The sequence below is a fragment of the Tiliqua scincoides genome, chromosome 4 (assembly GCF_035046505.1).
Source record: "Tiliqua scincoides isolate rTilSci1 chromosome 4, rTilSci1.hap2, whole genome shotgun sequence".
Taxonomy (NCBI): Eukaryota; Metazoa; Chordata; class Lepidosauria; order Squamata; family Scincidae; genus Tiliqua; species Tiliqua scincoides.
This window is the reverse complement of record NC_089824.1, coordinates 6,641,698-6,662,789: the sequence shown is the minus strand read 5'-3', so window position 1 is coordinate 6,662,789 and position 21,092 is coordinate 6,641,698. Positions and strand designations below refer to the sequence as shown.

The 21,092-nt window shown below is 41.8% G+C and overlaps 1 protein-coding gene across 1 annotated transcript in view; it reads right to left on the bottom strand.

Annotated features, from left to right (window-relative positions):
• TRAPPC9 (trafficking protein particle complex subunit 9) overlaps positions 1-21,092 on the bottom strand; it is a 334,571-nt gene that overhangs the window by 246,605 nt on the left and 66,874 nt on the right. The window contains exons 13-17 of the mRNA XM_066625482.1: positions 17,213-17,339; positions 14,583-14,715; positions 12,428-12,591; positions 10,930-11,082; positions 2,657-2,781 (exon numbers count right to left, since the gene is read on the bottom strand). Coding sequence (XP_066481579.1) covers positions 2,657-2,781; positions 10,930-11,082; positions 12,428-12,591; positions 14,583-14,715; positions 17,213-17,339 — 702 coding nt within the window. The remainder of the gene's footprint in view (positions 1-2,656; positions 2,782-10,929; positions 11,083-12,427; positions 12,592-14,582; positions 14,716-17,212; positions 17,340-21,092) is intronic.

Below are 21,092 nucleotides of genomic sequence, written 5' to 3'. Positions count from 1 at the left end.
ACCGATGCGTTTGTTTAGCTCGGTATCGAGAGAAAGAGTGTCGGAGATCATTGAGCCAAGGTACACAAAGTCATGGACAACCTCCAGTTCATGCACAGAGTTTGTAACGCAGGGAGGTGAATCCACATCCTGAACCATGACCTGTGTTTTCTTAAGGCTGTCAAGTTCCTCCAGCACAGGCAGGCACTCAATGTTGTTCAGCGCTTCTTCGGTGACTACATTTTCTCTGGAATATAGCTCAGAGTAGTGCTGCACCCAGCGTTCCATCTGCTGCACCCGATCCTGGATGACCTTAATGTTTTTATTGACTCTCCTCTCACAACAGGAGAGGGAACTGAACACTTTCCACATGCGCTGCCTCCGACACATCCTCAGTATCACCTGGCAGGACAAAGTTCCAAAAAACACAGTCCTGGAACGAGCTGGAATCCCCAGCATGTATACAGTACTGAAACAGAGACGCCTGCATTGGCTTGGTTACGTTGTGAGAATGGGTGATCCCAAAGGATCTCCTCTATGGAGAACTCGTGCAGGGAAAGCGCCCTACGGGTAGACCACAGCTGTGTTACAAGGATATCTGCAAGAGACACTTGTCCAACAGTCTGAGGCAAAGAGGCAAAGAAGGAAGGCCCACAGCCAGGCAGACAGACCAGGGACACACTACACTTGCTCCCAGTGTGGAGGGACAGATGAACAAAGAGATCAGAGGGCACTTACAGTGCCCTCATGGAGCGCAAGGGTTCCTAAGAGAAACGCTGACTTACTGGTCAGCCCTGCTTCCTGCTCTCCTCACCTTCAATATTTGTCAAGTCAAATATTGTCAAACATTATTTTAAGCTCCAGGTTCACCAATTGCATGTGATCAAAACTAATTTTGGTTTTGGTCATCAACAAAGGTCGATCTGCAGCAATATCGGGATTTGAAAACACAAAATCATATTACTGTGTACTACAGAGAACAAAATATTCATATTCTGCTTTCATTTCTAAACATTATATACCAAGCACTTTGTCTATACAAGCATCAGTGTTTGGAAACATTCAGCTTAATTAAAGGTGACATACTCTACATTATCAGTTTAATCCACACAACTTCAACACACTGCTGCTCTGAAGACAGCTTCACAATGTCCATCACACACATGGAACTGTCCTGAAATAGCAAAGCCAGAACTGGCTGGGACCCTCTATGTGCAAAGCAGACTGCTTGGGGATCAATGGTAAAAATCCTTCCCATGAGTAAGTCTAAGAACATAACACAGACACCAGTGGAACATAAAGGCAAGAGGATAACTTGAATGACTGCTATGCAAAAATTACCAACTCATGTATTTCATAGTGTAACTTTCATCAGGATCTGCAAAATCCTAAAATATGTCCAATTAACATTATTTTCAGATTTAAAGGCTAAGGTAAAATAGATTCTATAGTATTTCAGAAAGGCTTAAATTTAACCATTCATTGTTGTCGCTCCCACCCACCAAACTAGGTATCACAGATTGTTCATCAGGATAACAAGAGGGAAGGATTACAGGATCAGGAAGATTTTGCAATTAAATTAGTGTGCGACATAGCATTTCAAACTTAGTTTTTCTGCACTGCAGAGAAGCAAAAAACTAAAATGATTCCTACAGTGCAATTGAAGCATGTCTATACAGAAGCAAGCACCACTGAATTCAATGGGACTTACTCCCAAATAAATGTGTATAGGATTGCAGTTTGGTGGGTTAACAAGTCTTTCTGAAAAAAAGACCAGCCAAACAAGGTTCAAGTTTGGACTCTGATGTAGCCCTGAATCTGGGTCCAAATCCATGGTCTTGGAGCCAGAACTCTCCTGCCACTTCTGCATGCTTGACTCTGTGCATATCTATGAGGGAGAATGGCTCCCTCTCTTGAGCTTTTTTGGCGAGGCTGAAGACCCTGCTCTTTAAACAAGCCTTCTGATTCTATGGCCTTTTTAACACTTTTATACATCTTTTAGTTTCTTTTGACAGGCTGGATTCCTCTATGATTTGCTGTTTTATGCTCTTTTTATTCTGACTTTATTCTGACTACTGTTTTTATGGCCTCTGTTAATGTGTTTTTAATATGTTTTTATCTGTGTTAAAACATTCTTTTTAAAATTGTTTTTACATGTTGTAAGCCACCCTGGGTCCCTTTCAGGGAGAAGGGCGGGATACAAATAAAGTTTTATTATTATTATTATTATTATTATTATTATCATCATCATCATCTAATCTCCAAGTTGTTTATCCATAACAAGTTTCACAAGTACACATCCTCGGTCCTAATAGTGATCCACCATACAAATACAAACCCTGAAAAATATACAGAATTCTCAGCTTGGTAATTGCCTCACATAAATACATTCATTCTATATTCATATAAATATTACATTCTATTGTTTACTCATACATTTTTAAAAGCAGAATCTGCATTGGAATTGGTTTCTCTGAAGAATCCAACACGCCTCACACACACTTTTGCCTTAGTGCCTCTCTCTCTCGCACATATGCACACACACAACACACCTCACACACACTACTGCCTTAGTGCCTCTCTCCCCCCCCTCTCTTGCACATACAAACACATTCCTTCTAGAACAGAACAAGTAACAAAGCATGTAAAATCCGTGATTGCGGCATTGCTGCTTTACCTTTATATGACTAAAATCACCCACTTTAGTGGTCTCTGGTGGATTTATAGGCTTGTGGTCTACTCGTGGTTTTATCACTTGTCGAAAAGGACTGGAAAGTGGAAGTCCACTCACGCTAATTCCATCTAAAAAGTGGGGGGAAAGAAACCAAATTATGTTTCCACATTTTCAACCTCTGAGGCACCTTTCATAGTGTCACATTATAAGGCAGTCTCAAATGAAGAAGAAAATATTGAGGGGAGGGAGAACAAACCTGTGCATTATGTACCGAAGTAAAAGCAGTGTGACAGCTACAGGGTTTGCACAAATTATTCTGATCTCACATACTTAATACCCAAGTGCCCTATGATGCCATTCTTAATAAAGTACAAACCAGTTTGGATGCCAAACCATGATCTGATTACTTATAAAAATTTCAGGCAGTCCCTCTTTCCCTTCCTTCTCCCACTGTGTCCTCTTGCAGTACTTCCTCCATGATAAACCATAGTTTGCAATTCTGATGGGGGGGGGGGAGTGCAAAGCATTGTTAATCAAGTTCAGATAAAAAGGTAAGCTATAGTTTGCCACAAAAGGAAATGAATCTAAGCACATGACAGGAGGAGCACCCGTGCAAGTCTGATATTTGCTTATGGTTTGGTATTACACGTGAACTGAGCCCTTCGTTTCTAAAACAGAACCAAAAACAGGATATTAATAAGACCTAGTTTTGAAAGTAATGTGAATGCTACAAGAAAACATGATCAAAAGAGTGACATTCAACTTATATTGAACAGGTCCACATTTTCCACTGTGAACAGTTCTCAATAAAACAGAATCAACTATTGTCAGAGGCTGTTCCCCTACAACAGTGAGAACAGGCTTTATTAATAAGCTGAGTTTAATGGACAGTATCACATAACTATTCCACACCAAGAAGCTATTAATGGTGATTTGCATAAAATCTTCAGTTCGACGTTGATATTTGAAAATTTTAGAAGTGTTTCTCAATGTTTGTCCTCACTGTACCACTTCACATGGTCCACCTATTCAAAGAACCAACAGAAGTAACTGACAATGACATCATTGCCACTTACTTCTGGTTTGGGAGGCCAGACGCAAAATGACAAACATTGGTAAGAGGCTCAGGGCGGGCAGGAGGGCTTTCTTGAGCACAGAAAAGCATGCTTCGGAGCTCTACCTGCTGAGCCTATCCTCCTACCACTGTTCATTGTGTCACGTTCCTGGTCACACTACCAGGTGTCCAGCAGTCCTGCAAGTTCCACCAGACACTACCTCAAGTACAACTGGTGGTACCTGTACCACTGGTTGAGAAACTGTTCTAGAAGCAACTAGGGGGTGCTTATGACTTAATTTTAGAAGGCAGGGCTGCAGCAGGCTGCAGGAGGTGCAGGGAGCCCTGCGCAGCGCTCCCTGAGGCTTGGAACTTTCCCTGAAAGCGGGTGCAAAGCACTTACGTTTTGCAGGAGGCGCTTTGCACCCGCTTTCAATGAAAGTTCTAAACCTTGGGGAGCGCTCTGCCACCTCCCTGCAAGTCCCTTGCCACACCATCCTCATGTTGTAAAACAAAAGGATTGCACCCCTCTCCAACCAAGGACAGACCATCAAGAGCATTAACGACACAACCACAGTTTGCGAAACACTGCTCTATATTGTCCTAAGGGGATGTTGTCTATAAAAAGGTGGGTTACAGACCCCTCATGTTCCTTCTGTTGCCATCCACCTGCCTGCTGCTACCATGTAGCTGCTCATGGACAGCAGTTACCTGCTAGTACTGCATCAAGCACCCTCATTTCCTCTGCTTTCCAAGAACCACTGTGCCAGCCAGCACCCAAGATATAAGAACATAAGAACATAAGAACAGCCCCACTGGATCAGGCCATAGGCCCATCTAGTCCAGCTTCCTGTATCTCACAGCGGCCCACCAAATGCCCCAGGGAGCACACCAGATGAGATCTGCATCTTGGTGCCCTCCCTTGCATCTGGCATTCTGACATAACCCATTTCTAAAATCAGGAGGTTGTGCATACACATCATGGCTTGTACCCTGTAATGGATTTTTCCTCCAGAAACTTGTCCAGTCCCCTTTTAAAGGCATCTAGGGTAGACGCCAGCACCACATCCTGTGGCAAGGAGTTCCACAGACCGACCACACGCTGAGTAAAGAAATATTTTCTTTTGTCTGTCCTAACCCGCCCAACACTCAATTTTAGTGGATGTCCCCTGGTTCTGGTATTATGTGAGAGTGTAAAGAGCATCTCCCTATCCACTCTGTCCATCCCCTGCATAATTTTGTATGTCTCAATCATGTGCCCCCTCAGGCGTCTCTTTTCTAGGCTGAAGAGGCCCAAACGCCGTAGCCTTTCCTCATAAGGAAGGTGCCCCAGCCCCGTAATCACCTTAGTCGCTCTCTTTTGCACCTTTTCCATTTCCACTTTGTCTTTTTTGAGATGCGGCGACCAGAACTGGACACAATACTCCAGGTGTGGCCTTACCATCGATTTGTACAACGGCATTATAATATTAGCCGTTTTGTTCTCAATACCCTTCCTAATGATCCCAAGCATAGAATTGGCCTTCTTCACTGCCGCCGCGCATTTGGTCGACACTTTCATCGGCCTGTCCACCACCACCCCAAGATCTCTCTCCTGATCTGTCACAAACAGCTCAGAACCCATCAGCCTATATCTAAAGTTTTGATTTTTTGCCCCAATGTGCATGACTTTACACTTACTGACATTGAAGCGCATCTGCCATTTTGCTGCCCATTCTGCCAGTCTGGAGAGATCTTTCTGGAGCTCCTCACAATCACTTCTGGTCTTCACCACTCGGAAAAGTTTGGTGTCGTCTGCAAACTTAGCCACCTCACTGCTCAACCCTGTCTCCAGGTCATTTATGAAGAGGTTGAAAAGCACCGGTCCCAGGACAGATCCTTGGGGCACACCGCTTTTCACCTCTCTCCATTGTGAAAATTGCCCATTGACACCCACTCTCTGCTTCCTGGCCTCCAACCAGTTCTCAATCCATGAGAGGACCTGTCCTCTAATTCCCTGACTGTGGAGTTTTTTCAGTAGCCTTTGGTGAGGGACCATGTCAAATGCCTTCTGAAAGTCCAGATATATAATGTCCACGGGTTCTCCCAAATCCACATGCCTATTGACCTTTTCAAAGAATTCTATAAGGTTCGTGAGGCAAGACTTACCCTTACAGAAGCCATGCTGACTCTCCCTCAGCAAGGCCTGTTCATCTATGTGTTTTGAGATCCTATCTTTGATGAGGCATTCCACCATCTTACCCGGTATGGATGTTAGGCTGACCGGCCTATAGTTTCCCGGGTCCCCCCTCTTTCCCTTTTTAAAAATAGGCGTGACATTTGCTATCCTCCAATCTTCTGGCACCGTGGCCGTTTTGAGGGACAAGTTGCATACCTTAGTCAAGAGATCAGCAACTTCATTCTTCAATTCCTTAATAACTCTAGGGTGGATGCCATCAGGGCCCGGTGACTTATTGATCTTTAATTTATCAATGAGGTCTGAAACATCTTCTCTTTTAACCTTTATCTGACTTAACTCCTCGGTCAGGAGGGGCCGTTCGGGCAGCGGTATCTGCCCGAGGTCTTCTGCCGTGAAGACAGATGCAAAAAACTCATTTAATTTCTCTGCCATCTCTAAGTCTCCTTTTATCTCCCCTTTCCCTCCCTCACCATCCAGAGGGCCAACCGCTTCTCTGGCGGGTTTCCTGCTTCTAACATATTTGAAGAAGCTTTTATTATTCCCCTTAATGTTGCTGGCCATGCGTTCCTCATAGTCTCGCTTGGCCTCCCGTATCACCTTCTTACATTTCTTTTGCCACAGTTTATGTTCCTTTTTATTCTCCTCATTAGGGCAAGACTTCCATTTACGGAAGGAAGCTTCCTTACCCTTCACAGCCTCTCTGACTTGGCTGGTTAGCCATGCGGGCACCCTCCTGGATTTAGTGGAACCCTTCTTTCTTTGCGGTATACACCTCTGCTAGGCCTCTATTACTGTTGTTTTAAGCAGCCTCCATGCACTCTGGAGAGATTGGACTCTTTTTACCCTCCCTTTCAACCTCCTTCTAACCAGCCTCCTCATTTGGGGGAAGTCTGCCCGTCGGAAGTCAAGGGTTTTTGTTAGAGATTTGCCTGGTATTCTTCCCCCAACGTGCATGTCAAAACGGATCGCAGCATGATCACTGTTCCCCAATGGCTCAGTAACGTTTACATCTCTAACCAGGTCCTGCATACCGCACAATATTAAATCCAGAGTCACCTGTCCTCTGGTGGGCTCCGTGACTAGCTGCTCTAAGCCACAGTCATTTAGCACGTCAAGAAATCCGGTTTCCTTATCGTGACCAGAACACAAATTGACCCAGTCAATATGAGGATAATTGAAGTCCCCCATGATTACAACCCTGTCCCTCCTTGTCACCTCCCTGATATGTTTCCTCATTTCAAGGTCCCCATCCGATTTCTGGTCTGGAGGACGATAGCACGCCCCCAGTATTACATCGCTGCACAAGCCTGGTAATTTAACCCACAGAGATTCTACAGTGGAGTCGGACCCACCTTCAATCTCTACTTTGCTGGATTCTATCCCTTCCTTAACATAAAGGGCCACCCCACCTCCAACACGCCCCTGCCTGTCCCTCCTGTAGAGTTTATAGCCCGGGATTGCGGTATCCCACTGATTCTCCGCATTCCACCAGGTTTCCGTTATGCCCGCTATGTCAATGTTTTCCCTTGTCACCAGACATTTCAGTTCTCCCACCTTTGCTCATAGACTTCAGGCATTCGCATAAAAGCATTTGTACACGGAATGCCCTAGGATGGGCTGCTTATTCGCTCCTTTGTCCCCGCATCCTCTCATTGTGCCAAACCATCTATCACATCCCATCACGCTACCTTTGCCAATTTCTTCTCCTACCCTGCCTTTGTCTTGTTGTTCTCTAACCTCCCCATCCTCATCCCATAGGGATGAGGAGTCCCGAACCGGATGCCCCTCGGCTACTGTCGGCCTTCCCCCATTTATAAATATAAATATATTTATATTTATATAAAATATAAAGTTTATACTTCTAGCTCAGACTCAGAATATATTGCTTTAGAAATCTTCAACAGCCACTGCTGTTTTAATTTGGTCTCAGAAGTTGAACTTAATATCATAGAACACCGAACAAGTATTTTCAATCCCAGCTCAACCTCCTTGCCCTTTCTTTAATGAATGCAGATTTGTAATATTAATGGTCAATATTTAAATTTTTAAAATGTTTTTCAGTGCAAGACTGAACTAACCAAATCTACATTTGCCTTTAGTTGCTAGTTTATAAAGGGTAGCATCCAAACCTTTGGCACACTAATGGAAGAAACACTTCCCATGAGTGAAAAGAGAGTTCTCACATAAGGACCTCTCCTGCTTGCACCAGGACTCCATGCATAAGCTTAAGTCATCAGTTCATTGATGTCATTTCTTTCAACAGGATGCTCTGAAAGCTATCCAATGACTTCCTTCCAGATCAGGAAAAATTAAATGTACACCCTTCTTTTGATTTAAATCCCTGAGCCACTTTAGACACAGAAAAACAACAAAAAAGTTGCCCCCTCTTTCCCCAAATAAATGGCATTAATCCAAAACTGATAAGGGTGTTGGAAAAGTATACATGTGAGACAGGTGGTATCTGCACCGATAATCAAATCAGGAAACAAGTCGGTCTTTTAGGGACAGATCTGTTTCCATCACATTGCTAATTAAGAGTCTTAGCAGATGCCAAGGTTTTTCCAAAGAAAACCTATCCAGTGGAGCTGAATCAACTAGATTATGTTGCCTCAAAAAGCATTCCCAGTATGGGGGAAGTCAAACAAATGTTTTCCTGCACCTAAACTGCTAGTTGCACTTACAGGAAAACATTTGCTTCAAAAGCATGACTACTATGCTTGTTTTGGACAGCACTTCTGCTGGGCTACAGTACTGGCAGTTAAAAGTAAAACAGCACCTTGGACAGCACCTTTTTTCTTTACAGCCTACATACCCTGCCAAGTGCACAGATCATCAAGGAAATCAGTTTGCCCACTAATAAATGGCTTCTCCCAGGCAATAAATCTGGCCCTCCCTCCTTCCATTATATCAGGACAGAAATATAATGTGCCTTGGCTCTAACAGATTCCAGTTGCTCCAGTCTTTTGATACTCCTATGTCACCATATCAGCCAGTTTTTACTCCTGGCATTCTGATGTTAAAGAAACCAGTATACCTCCATCCTGACTTTTTATTTTCTTTGTTCATAAAAGCAGACGCCAACACTCTGCAACAAAACCCTTAAATGTGCATTTACTTATTAAATAATTCAGTAATTTAATAACAACATGAATTAGAAAACAAATATTACATATTTAAAATTTTAAAAGTTAATTTAAATATGAAGTTATAAAAAATTTATAAGGACCTAATTTCATTTATTTATTTTTGCATCAATATTTTTGCATGAATGAATTGTGGGACACCAACAGAACTCATTATTATAACTTCTAAATAAGTAAAAGACCTAGAACCTGCATAGCTTTATTAAAATTATCACATTTATGAGATTCTGTGCAATATCAATTTTCATTTATGTTCCTGGAAATGCTGAAAAACCAGATTTTTCTATTTCAGCCACTGAAATATTGGTCTGGCGTGGTGCCTATATACACCCATCCAGTAATTACTGTCAATTTTTAAAAAGATAGTACTGGGCCAACTGAGCATCTCCAAGAGAGTGAATTAAAGACAAGGAGATATCATGAAGAAAGCCCTTCTCCAAATTTCTGGCAACCAGGTCTCAGATAAGGAGGCAATGAAAGGCAAGGCATCAGATAACTATCATAGAGATTGGACAGACTGATATGGAGAGAGTAGGTTCTTCAGTACTCTAGACCCAAGCCATGCAGGGTTTTATAGGGAATAACCAACACCTTGAATTAAATCCAGAAACACAATGAAAGTCAACACAGCTCAGCCAGCACTGATGTATGTGCAGACTAACAGGTGCCCAAAATTATCTTGGGAGTTGCATTTTGTACCAGTTGAAGCTTCCCATTGATCCATTAACATGCTTCTTTGACTGGGTTTAGCCACAGGGTTAATATGTACTATTAGAGTTAGGAATCTACCTTTTGTTTTGCTAAACAACAAGTCAGGAATCCTCAAAAGGAAGTTAAGGTCACAAGACATTATTTTGTTGCTCCAGCAGAACATTTTAATATTGGAGCAGGCAGAGAGCCCATTAGAACCAATCTGATTGGGGCAGGGGGGTTACATAGCTCATTAGCAATGTGGCCTTTTTAACATGTGGGTCTGATGTTTCTTACCATCAGTTCAGAAAACAGTCATGTTATCAGACTGGTCCATCCTCTCCTGGCAGGCACTCAGTATTCAGTATATATGCATACATACATAGTAATCCTACAGTTCCTCCTTCCCAGGCTGTTTTATCCATAGTGCCCACCATAAATATGTTGGGTTTCTTTTAGCCTAACTTTAAATACATCTCTCGCCCCATTCTGCCTTCCTTGAAGATTTTACAGACCTGAAGAAAGTGATCCATTAAATTTTTGGACAGAGGATACATCTGGGAAATCCCCCCTTTTTTTTTGTTAAAGAACAGAGTTCATCCAGAAAGTACAAAAGTCTTGACTAGTGATAAGATAGAAAGAAAAGGATTTGAATCCTCAACTAGCTACTACAGGGTTTGAAAGAGGAAACCTGGGGGCATACTTCCCTGAGAAGAGCAAACAATCACACATGCTGGCACATATGCACCCAACACACAGAACAGATGTGCCCCCAGGTGGTCATGAGGCTTGTTCCTCCCCCCCACCCCCCCCCCCACACACACAAAAAACCATATGAAATCATTGCACATAGAATGATTCATGTGGGAGAAGACAGTCCTTCAAGTACATTGGTCACAGGACTTTCAAGTTATTATTATTACTGGCTTCCAAAAACCAATGCAAATTAATGTTTGACACACTCAAAAAGGCTTGCATCTCCTCACAGCTGCAGTTTCTACCAGCTGAAGTTTTCAGACGGTTTTCACAGGCATTTTTTAAGATACATGTAGGCTCAACTATATCCACTGCTGATTCCATGTCAGGCATCTTGATACTTTCCCTTAAAGGTTGCTTTACCCTTCAACTAGGAAAAAAAGTGAGCCAGACAGGAATGCTTTGCCACACTTAGAACATAATTCCTTGTACCAGAAGGGAAACCAATACTTACCATCATTAAGGTCTTGCAGAAGATTTTCCTGACAGGAGAAGTCAAGTTTCACTTTAATGTTCACAATAAATGTAGCAATTTTTCCTGGTTTCAGAGGAAACTGGGAAAGTGTATCTTCTAGATTCCAGCTCAGAAAATCACCATGTAGTTTTCCTATACCAAAAAAAAAGTATTTACACATTACACATAAGCAGGAATACAGTAATAGGTATATCGGGTCACATTATAGAACAAATGTATGAGTGCTCATGAGTTCATGTGTGTTACTCGCTGAGACAAGTAAAACACTTTATTTGCAGGTCCCAGGAAGTCACACTCTGAACATATGAACTCAAGGAAAAGAAATGGCTCATAAGTGGTCAGGGAAGACAGTGTGAATAAGGGGCTGAAGTCTGAAAAATACTCTCGGGGAAAATATATTTCTATCTCATGTATTCTGAGTGTGACTTTCTGGCATCAGTAAATAAAGTATTTAAAAATAGAGAGAGAGAGAGAGAGAAACAATGGTTATATGAAAAGGAAATTCATTTTAAATTATTTATCACTAAATTTTCAAGAAAAAAACAAAACAATCTTAGAAGCAAATTCTAAATTTATCAGCACATATCTGTGCCAGGCAGCATGCATCAGTAGTGAGCATAATGAGACCGTCAGTATGGTATCAGGACTGTATTTGTATTTGAATGCAAAGAATTATAATAAAAGACCAAAACACTTTTTGCACTTGCTCAAATCACTGCTTGTACAAGCAATTTGAAGTAAGTAAATTATTCAGATGTTCATTTTTAATCTAAATTTGCACTGTAACTTCTTTCCTGAAAGAGTCAGTGGGAGATACATTATTTACTACTATAGTACTGCCAAATTTTGTCTTTAGTATCAGAAATCTAATTATGAACATTGTTTTTCATTCTAATAAATAGGAAATTTCACTCATCTAGGAAATAAACACAACAAAATACAGACCAGTTTCCCAGTGTCTTAGTTTTAGAACACTGTCATGCTTATAAAAATATATTTAAACATTTAAACATACTGACCCCAATCCAAGAGCTAGTTGTGACTACAGAAAACAAAAGAACTTTATTTAGCCAGACCAGATCAGTTGAAGATCACTGCTTTACGGCACAATCCTAACCCCTTATGTCAGTGCTTTTCAACACTGACATAAGGGCAATGCAGCTCTGAGGTAAGGGAACAAACATTCCCTTACTTTGAGGAGGCCTCCGTGAGTGACACCCAACTGCAGGATGCAGCACACGTCCCCTTGGAACCGCTATGCCAGTGCTGGAAAGCACTGACATAAGGGGTTAGGATTGCACCCTTGTAACAAATCTGATCATATAACATCCTGTATGTTTTATTTCTACATTGTGAATTTGTAACAAAGTACAGTTTAAAAGTCAGCTGACATATGCATACAGATATACATTTCAACAACCAGATTCATACCTGGGAGGAATGGTGAAGTCTGTCTCTAGACACAGCATAATCATACCTTTTGTGTTCACCATTTTTGATGTGACTTCCAATTTCTCCAAAGGTTCTGTTCCAATATTTTCTAGTTTAATGATAAGTTGTTGGGTCTCGCCATTGTAGAGCTGGACAGACACATTGGTGGTAATTTCATCTCCCGAGGATGGCTGCAGTGTTCGAGCAGACCTTTAAAAATGGAATGAAAACAATTTTCATAACACTTTATATGCTGTATCTGTATTTATTTATTAATTATGCAATGTGTACAGCAACATACACCACTCTTCTCCCCATTTCATTTTATCCTTACAATAACCCTATGAAGTAAGCGAGGTTGAACGTATGTGACTGATCGAACAAATGCCGTCACCGAGAGGAAATCTGGACAGAGATCTCTCTAGTCCTAATTCCTCATACTAACCACTACACTGCACTAAAGCCTATCACTTTTAGGATGCAGTCCTATATGCACTTATATGAGCCTTACTTATAAATATACAGGCGTAGAATTGCACTGCTGGGCCATAAATCTGTTCATATATAGGCCCCTGCGGCAATAGCAAGGGGCCAAGATTGGGGCCGATGGTAGGTGAGTCAGGGCTTGGTTGGGCATGAGCCTCACCTGGCTTCTCATGAGGCTGATGTTAGGCTCAGGGGTGGGACCATAACAGAAGAAGGTCGGGGCTGATGCACAACTATGTGGCCATGAGGAAAAATCTGGGGACAGGGCAAGGAGTCACTCAAGTGGCTTGCATTGGGGGGGGGGGGGAGAGCATGATGCGCATAACTGGAGCTGGTGGTAGCTGACATTCTACCAAAATTTTTCCCTATTAAGCTGTGTGCTCAAACAGGGGAGAGAGGGGAGAAGGAGGAAATGCGTGTGCTAACCTATAGACCACTCCCTTAAGGGAGCGACCCACTAAAGGGTGTCCCAATGGTGCCACAGCAATTGTGGCGCAGAAAGAACTCAGGGGCTTTTCCCCTTACCTGGGGGATTGTGCTAGCCTCAGGAAGGGTCTGGGAGGCCCACAGTCCCCTCTGCGCAGAAACCAAAAATGTGCTCTGATCCCCAAATGGAGCGATTTCTAGCATTGGGTAGGCTCACAGAGAGGGATACAGGCCTCCCGGACTCTCCCTGAGGCCAGCACGACCCCCCAGGTAAGGTGAAAAGCCTCTGGGTTTCAGCGCTTCCCGCTCCCACACATACTTACCTGTAGTTCCAATGTCCAAGTAGAACTTTGGGAACTGTTGCTATTGTCACTACTGCCCTGGATCAGCCTGCAGCTGTTGACAGCTTCTCCCTTAACCCTGACACCACCTCAAACTCTGGAGCCACTGCAGGCTCACAAACTCACTGGATGGACTGGAGAAAATAGAGTAAGCTCTGAGCAAAGGGTCCTCCTCTCAGCATTTCATAGCCCAGCTGCCCCAAGGACGAGCTTACAAGTTTATAACACACACCATATTTGTATTGGCTTAAAAAAAAAGTCAGAGTCTGCTGAGAGCCACAGACCTTCAGCATTTTTTTTTCTCAAGTTCTCAGACAAAACGGAAAAGAATAGAGAACACTAGAACTTCCCTATTCCTTTCCGCCTTCTGAAACAATACTTCCATATGTGCAGCCATTGTTGCAAACAGTTTGGGTCTACCACTTTATGAGCATTCAATGGACTTTTTCCTCTTTGAACTGTGACACCCACACCCTTCCCTTGTATCTCACAAACTGTTTTTAAAGCCTTCTCCATTTCAGAATAGTTTGCCATGCAACATCATCATTATCATAATCATCATTCCTCTTTTCAATAAAAAAGTTCACAAAGCAGCTTACAGACAAAATTAGATGGCTCTCTGTCTCAAAAGCGCTCACAATATAAAAGATGCAGAAGAACACCAGTAAACAGCCCCGAGAAAAGACATTGTGCTAAGGTGTAAAGGGACGGGTACTCTTTCGCTCCTAAATATAAGAGGAACACCACTTGAAAAAGTGCCACTTACTCGGTTAGCAGAGGACAGATGGACAACTTCTCCATGGTGAACTTCTAATCCTCTAAATACTTCTGATTTAAGTAACACATCCAAAAACCATGTTGGTGTGCAGAAGGAGTTACATGGGTCTTGAATGCTGGCCAACACACCAAAATCCTAACAACCTGAACAGGAAAAGTCAAGTTTCTTACCGTGGTAATGATGTACTAATCTGTAATCTAGGTAAAGCTGGGATGACTTCCACTGTACAACCACTGGTCTTTATTCCAGGTAGTTTATCCAAAAGACAATCACTGATGACTCCAAAGACTGATGTGTGATAACCTGTTATCAAGAGAGAAACAGATTTGTTACTTGACTGAACCATTTGGGTTCCACCTAATAACTATGGACATGGTTAAATGTTTTATAGGGGGTTTATTTTGGGAAATTCTCAGTACCTGGGAGACTAAACAAAATTAAGTTGCAATTTGATATTTGGGATGCATAAACGGATAATAGAGATGAGCCAACCACTTTTAATCTTGTTTAGAATTTACATATCAATGTACCTAAAAATCAACACCACATGAAAGTTCACTCTGACCACAACAGCACCAGCAAATGTTGCTGGATACGCATTCCTCCTAATGATCTGGAACTTCCAGTGATCAGTCAAGGAAACAGGTGTCTAGCAACCTAAACATTTTGCTGCTGGCCATGGCAAACCTCTTGTTATGTGTTCCAGAATTTATTCTATACTTCTTTATCTGTAGCCTCTGAACCACCTCAGAAATTCTGCCGCACTTTTTGTGTCCTTCACAACGGTCCACATTCTAATCCACACACATTGCCCAATACAACCCCAGCAAATCAAGGCTTCTCTCTATAAGCCAACAACAGTTTTGGTTCTAGTACAAGATTCATGACCTATCTTCTTTGGAAAAAAAGAAAAAAAATGAATTGAGATTTAAAATGAATCCCATGAGAGATAAGTCTTCTGATTTTTCCCCTTTCATTGATATATAATGGCACTTTGTTAAACAATAAGATTGTAACAAAAAATGAAAAAACCTTTTCTGTTAATTTCATAAGCAATTATGTGAGTTCAATATTATCTTGTCAAAATCAATTTATACAATTCAGACTTGAAAGAAGACTGTAGCAATGAACAAAAATATTTGTTTCATTATTCGCTTCATTTGGTGACTAGATTTGTTTTGTTGGCTCATTTCAATAACTCGCTCTGTTTTATGTCCAATTCAAGAGGTCACAGTTTCAATTTTGATTTTTTTAGTAGTTTTCCATTTATTTCAAAAGGCAAAATTAAATCCAACCTAACTGATTTATTTCTTTTCATAGACAGATGAAATTTGCAAAGATAGAAGTCTGCAAACTTTCATAGATGCTGGAAGTTTTGTTCAACCATAGATGCTGGAAGTTTTGTTCTAGGAGCTACTGAAGTTTGATCATTTGAAAAGTTTTCTGCAGTCCTGCCATGTATGTCAGTGACTAATGTACACAAAACCTTAGGAAATGTAGAGGTGTCTCTAAGTATGATCCCAGGAAAACTTCATGGGTTCCTTCCTGTCATGACATGGGTTCCGTTGTTATGGATAACAACAGTATTAGATATATGAGCTTATAACTATTCTGTTTTCCTTGCAAATGTGCACCAAAGTCACAGGAAAAGCAGAATTGACCCCTGGGAAGTTCACTACAAAATTTCAGACAGAAGTAGGTATTCCCAAGGCAATTCATACTATTTGATATGTGTAATACTTCTATGAATTGGAGCAGCAATTTTCAACCTTTTTCATCTCATGGCATACTGACAAGGCACTAAAATTGTCAAGGCACACCATCAGGTTTTTGACAAGGCACACCATGCTGCCAGTGGGGAGATACATCCCCCATTGGCCCTACTAATAAATGAGCTTCCCCCAAATTCCTGTGGACCACTTGCGGCCACCAATGTGCCACAGCACAGTGGTTGAAAATGGCTGAATTAGGGTATAAGAGCTCAGTCAAACCAAAATTAACACAGGCACAGAAATAGGAAATGGTCTGGATAGTTGGGTTGAAGTAGGAATTGGCAGAATGGGTGTGGATCCTAAGAACAAGTTAACACAAAAATATAACTCAGACAAGGGACGAGGAAGAACTGATAATTTTGGAACAATGGAATGGGGAGGAATACATTGATTTGAAGAACACATCAATAGCTCCTAGAAACATTCATTCCACAAAGGACAGTGAAAACAGCTCAATAGTCACGTTGTCACAGCTCTCCAAGAAACACACTGACTGGAAGAGGAAGAAAAGGGAGCACCAGTTAGCTAACAGCTTGGAAACCATCCTCCATCTTTAGAAGAAAAGTCTCCAAGAATTTAAAGACAAAGAAAAATGGGGGAGAAAAGTTAAATGAAGTAGTCCAGCCATATGACTCTGCTTTGGTCCCAAGGGTCCACATTTCACTTAGGATTCCCTCTGAAGACAGGTGATTCCTTTCAGAGTTTAATAACCGCTTTGTGAACTTTTAGTTGAAAAGCGGTATATAAATACTGTTAATAATAATAATAAATGCATACTCCTACATTAAGTGCAGTTTTAACAATAAGGTAAGAAAGACATAATAGAACCATTTACTACTATTTATGTGGCTGGAAAGAATTATACCAAGGGAAATATTAGGCAGGACATTTTAGTGGGGAGGGGAAAAAACCACCCTGAAAATGTTTGGCATGGAAAAACCACATAACATTTGAAGTGATATTTAAATCCCATCATTTTTACTCTGGCGCATAATTGAAGGAAATAGCAAATAATGTAGTAATATTACCATTAATGGTGATCTGGCCAGCAGACTGAGGAACACCAACAAGTGTCACTGGATAGAGACCAGATTCTGCAGGCAGGGAGAGAGCTGCAGGGAGAGATTCAAACTCCACCCCACTCGTCAGAAGACCCTGGAGGAAGAGGGAGGCAACTATATTAGAAGTCTATTCAGTTTACGTTAAACCTGTGGTCTTCCACCTTTTTCATGTCACAACCCCAATAATAAATACAGTAGGAGACTGGGGATCCACTGCTGAACTGCCCACTCCCTGGTCCATATCCTTCCGCTTCCTACTCCCCACCCCCAGTAATGCCCCCTCAGCACTGTTCATTGTAACCAAATATTCTTATTAGAGAGAGCAAAAATGTTACCATGAAGCCTGGCACTAGTGAAAACTATTTTAGCACAATTGCTAATAACCTAAGCAGGACTGAGACATAATCTAGTACCTGAAGAGGTACACCGGATGCCTCTTCCATTACCTGATGGTGCTCTAGTCCAGAGGCCTTCAACCCTTTGCATTTCCCATAAGTTGCCCCAAACTCATAACGGAGCTTCATGACTCCATTGAGGACCCAGCCTTAAGGGTGAAGAACACTGTATTAAGCTAAAGACATGCATGTGTCAGCACTTCAGTCAGGACAGGACATGACATGAAGTCAACTGTGTATCTGATATAATAGGAGAAACTCTCAAACATGAAATGTTCCTGTTTGCAAATGTTTGAATGCTAAATCTTAGTGGTATGTTTACAGCAACCATTTTCTTGCCTTTCCCAAAAGAATTTCTAATCAGAAAGCAGTGCTCTGCAAAACTTCGGAAACAACTAATCATTATTTATATAGCATCAACAATGACCTTTACAAAATATACCATGACAGAACCTGCCCTGAGAAGCAGAGGTGTAGTTAGAGGGGAGGCAAAGCACTAAATTTTGCAGGGAGCCTCATCACAGCGTGCAAGCACATCCCCACCCCAGAGCATTCTGGGGGGGAAACGGAGGCATTTGTTCACATCTGTTTTGCTCCACCACCCAGAACAGCTCCAAGAGGGAGAGGCCACTTGCAAGCTATTGTGAGGCTCCCTGCAAAACCTAGTGCTTTGTATCCCCTCTAGTTACGACACTGCTGAGAAGTTTACAATCTACAGTTCAATGCAGGGAAAACTGAGGAAGTAGAGGCAGAGGTAAAGTGGGGAAAAATATAAAGTTATATCAGTCACGCATTCTTTATTTACAGTATGGAATGGGAACTAGTCAAGTTGTTCCAAAGGCTTCACAGAAAAGGTAAATTTTGAGGAGAGATTTAAAGGAAGTAAGAGATGAGGCAGTGACATGATCAATGAAACCGGCACATTTCAATTCTAGAAAGAAATATTTTACTTATTTATGTGTTATTATAACCAGAAAAAGATGCTCCAACATTTATCTACCTATATTTGCAAATGCTTGCAAACTGCAGAAGTCCTTTGCAGGGCAATTCTGATTTTTGAAAAGTCTCAGGGCTTGAGGCAATTAGTTATCTGATCCTTCCATCACCCGCATTTTCACTGGAGGCTCTGCTCAGCAGCTATAGAACCCACCAAAACCAGATTGCAGCCTCCCAGTGGGTCCTGACCCACAGTTTGGGAACCACCGCACTAGCATGATTAGCATGAAAGGACTCTTCCCACTCTTATCAATATAAATACTTGGCTGTGTTCACTTTTCAAGCTACATGGGGCATAGAAGGTTTCAGCAGCAGCAAACAACAATGAATAATTTCCAGTGACTAAACCACACAGTACGAAAAAGCTCATAATGCAAAACAAAATTTTTGTCCTAAAGAGAGATGAGAAGGGAGAAAAATGATCCTTGATTCCTTTAAGCAATAGTAAATGCTTCAGGGAAATTAAAAACCAAACATGGTTTTGAACAGTAACTTCCTTACTGCTTTAATTCATTTTATGGAACCTGGGCCTACAAAGGGGAAAAACACATCTTCCTCCAAATACCACCTGCTTCATCCCTATGATTCTGCAGGGAAATAATGATGATGAAATTGTGACATCACAATTATTTCCACGCAACACCATTATAAGAACAACATTATGGCCTCATTACAGAGGCAGTAAAGGGGAAACAAGACACTGTTTTCACTTTTGCTCCAGAAGAGTCTGCACACCAACAAAGCCTATACAAATCATTGTGTTGCCTATTGCCTTTTTAAAAAAATATTCTTCTGATAAGCGAAATGGCAATGTTCCATTTCTGACCAGAGGCAAATATTCTTATACCCAGCAGCAGTCAAAGTTCTCCCGGTGTCTCTTGACACCAGATGCCATCCTCCTATTCCCCATCCTGGGGTGCCACTTGCTCCCCAACCCCAGCTCCATTCTCATTCTGCATCCTTAGTGAGCAGTGGGTTGGACCAGAAGGACTCTTCCAACTCTGATTCCATCAAATGATATGCCAAAGAGTCACTTGCTTATGCTGCTGCTGCCCTCTGCATCCTTCTCCTTCCAAGTTCAATTTGAAAAGGGAGGAAGAAGAGGAACAGACAAGAAAAAAGAAACAAAGGAGAGTGGAGGAAAAAGATTCTGCCCACTTCTCAATTTCTCCCACTGGACTTCCCTTTCCTTCTTTTTGCTTATGTGCTGAATTTGAAGATGGAAAAGGTGAAGGCCAAGTGGCTGGGACATCAGCCACTCGGGACATCAGCAGGCAGCACTCTCATCAGGTTAATCAGCTGCCTACATGACAGGCAGGTGGCTGCTCAGGATACTCATCCCACTACAATAATGGGCAGGTGGAGCAGACACTCACCTCAGTCACTGCAGCCTCCCCCAATGTGCCACTGAGTTGTCACTTCAAGGCAGTCCTGATTATACATCAAGTGTAACAGTATATAATGCTAATGCCATTGTTTTTCTCCATACCACTTCCCTTATAATACTCAAAGGGGGGGGGATAACTACACACACACAAAACAGCTTGGCAGTAGAAGCTTTCTCTGGTCATCATGTATAGTCAGATGGGGAGAAAAGTAGGGGCACACAGGAGATTAAACATCTATAAGAAAGGGTTGGGAATGGGGGTGGGGTGCTCAGTGGGAAGCCAAGAGGAGGAAAGTCACAGAATTTGGTGGGGTGTGGGTATGTGTGGCACAGTGTGTACTAGAGGGGGAAAAACAGCCACAAAATGCTGAAAGGCTACTGGGGAAGTAATATGGCAAAATTATAAAATGGAGACAGAAAGGGATCATGACGTTCAGGTCAGCAGACAGAGAGAAGTCATTTTTAAGACAATTTTGCCTGTTGATATCATTAATTTATTTTAGAACCTCTTATTTACACTGTTTTTAATCTCCATGGAAATAATTTAGAGGAATATATTAGCTCAGGGTTTCTCAAACTGTGGGTCACAGATAGAATAACAAGTAAAAGCAAACAATCTCAGACATTGTACTGATCTGATAGAGACGTTTAAAAAAGGACTTGAAAAGATGGTTTCTGGAATTAAACAGCCTGTTGTGTGTGCAGTCTTTCTTCCTTCAGTATAATCCTCCTTCAGCAGAACTTAGTGAGGTTTTGTCCCATGCTGCCCTCTGTTGCATAGAGTCTTTGGTAATCAAACTCAGCATTAACAGTCTTCGGCTGAAAACAATAATGCCTCTGAAAGAGGCCTTGTTGAAGAGAGTGATTCTTTTTGGCACAAAAAAGATCAGACACTTGAATTCTTCTCTGCAGTGTCAACACTGCACAAAAAAATTGGGTGTATGTGTGTGTGAAAGAAAGGGCATGATAGAGGTTCATAATGCAAAGAAAACAGAGACAACTTTTCTCCCTCCCCCATAATACTGAAACTCAGGATTAACCAATCAAACAGATTAGCATTGGATTCAAG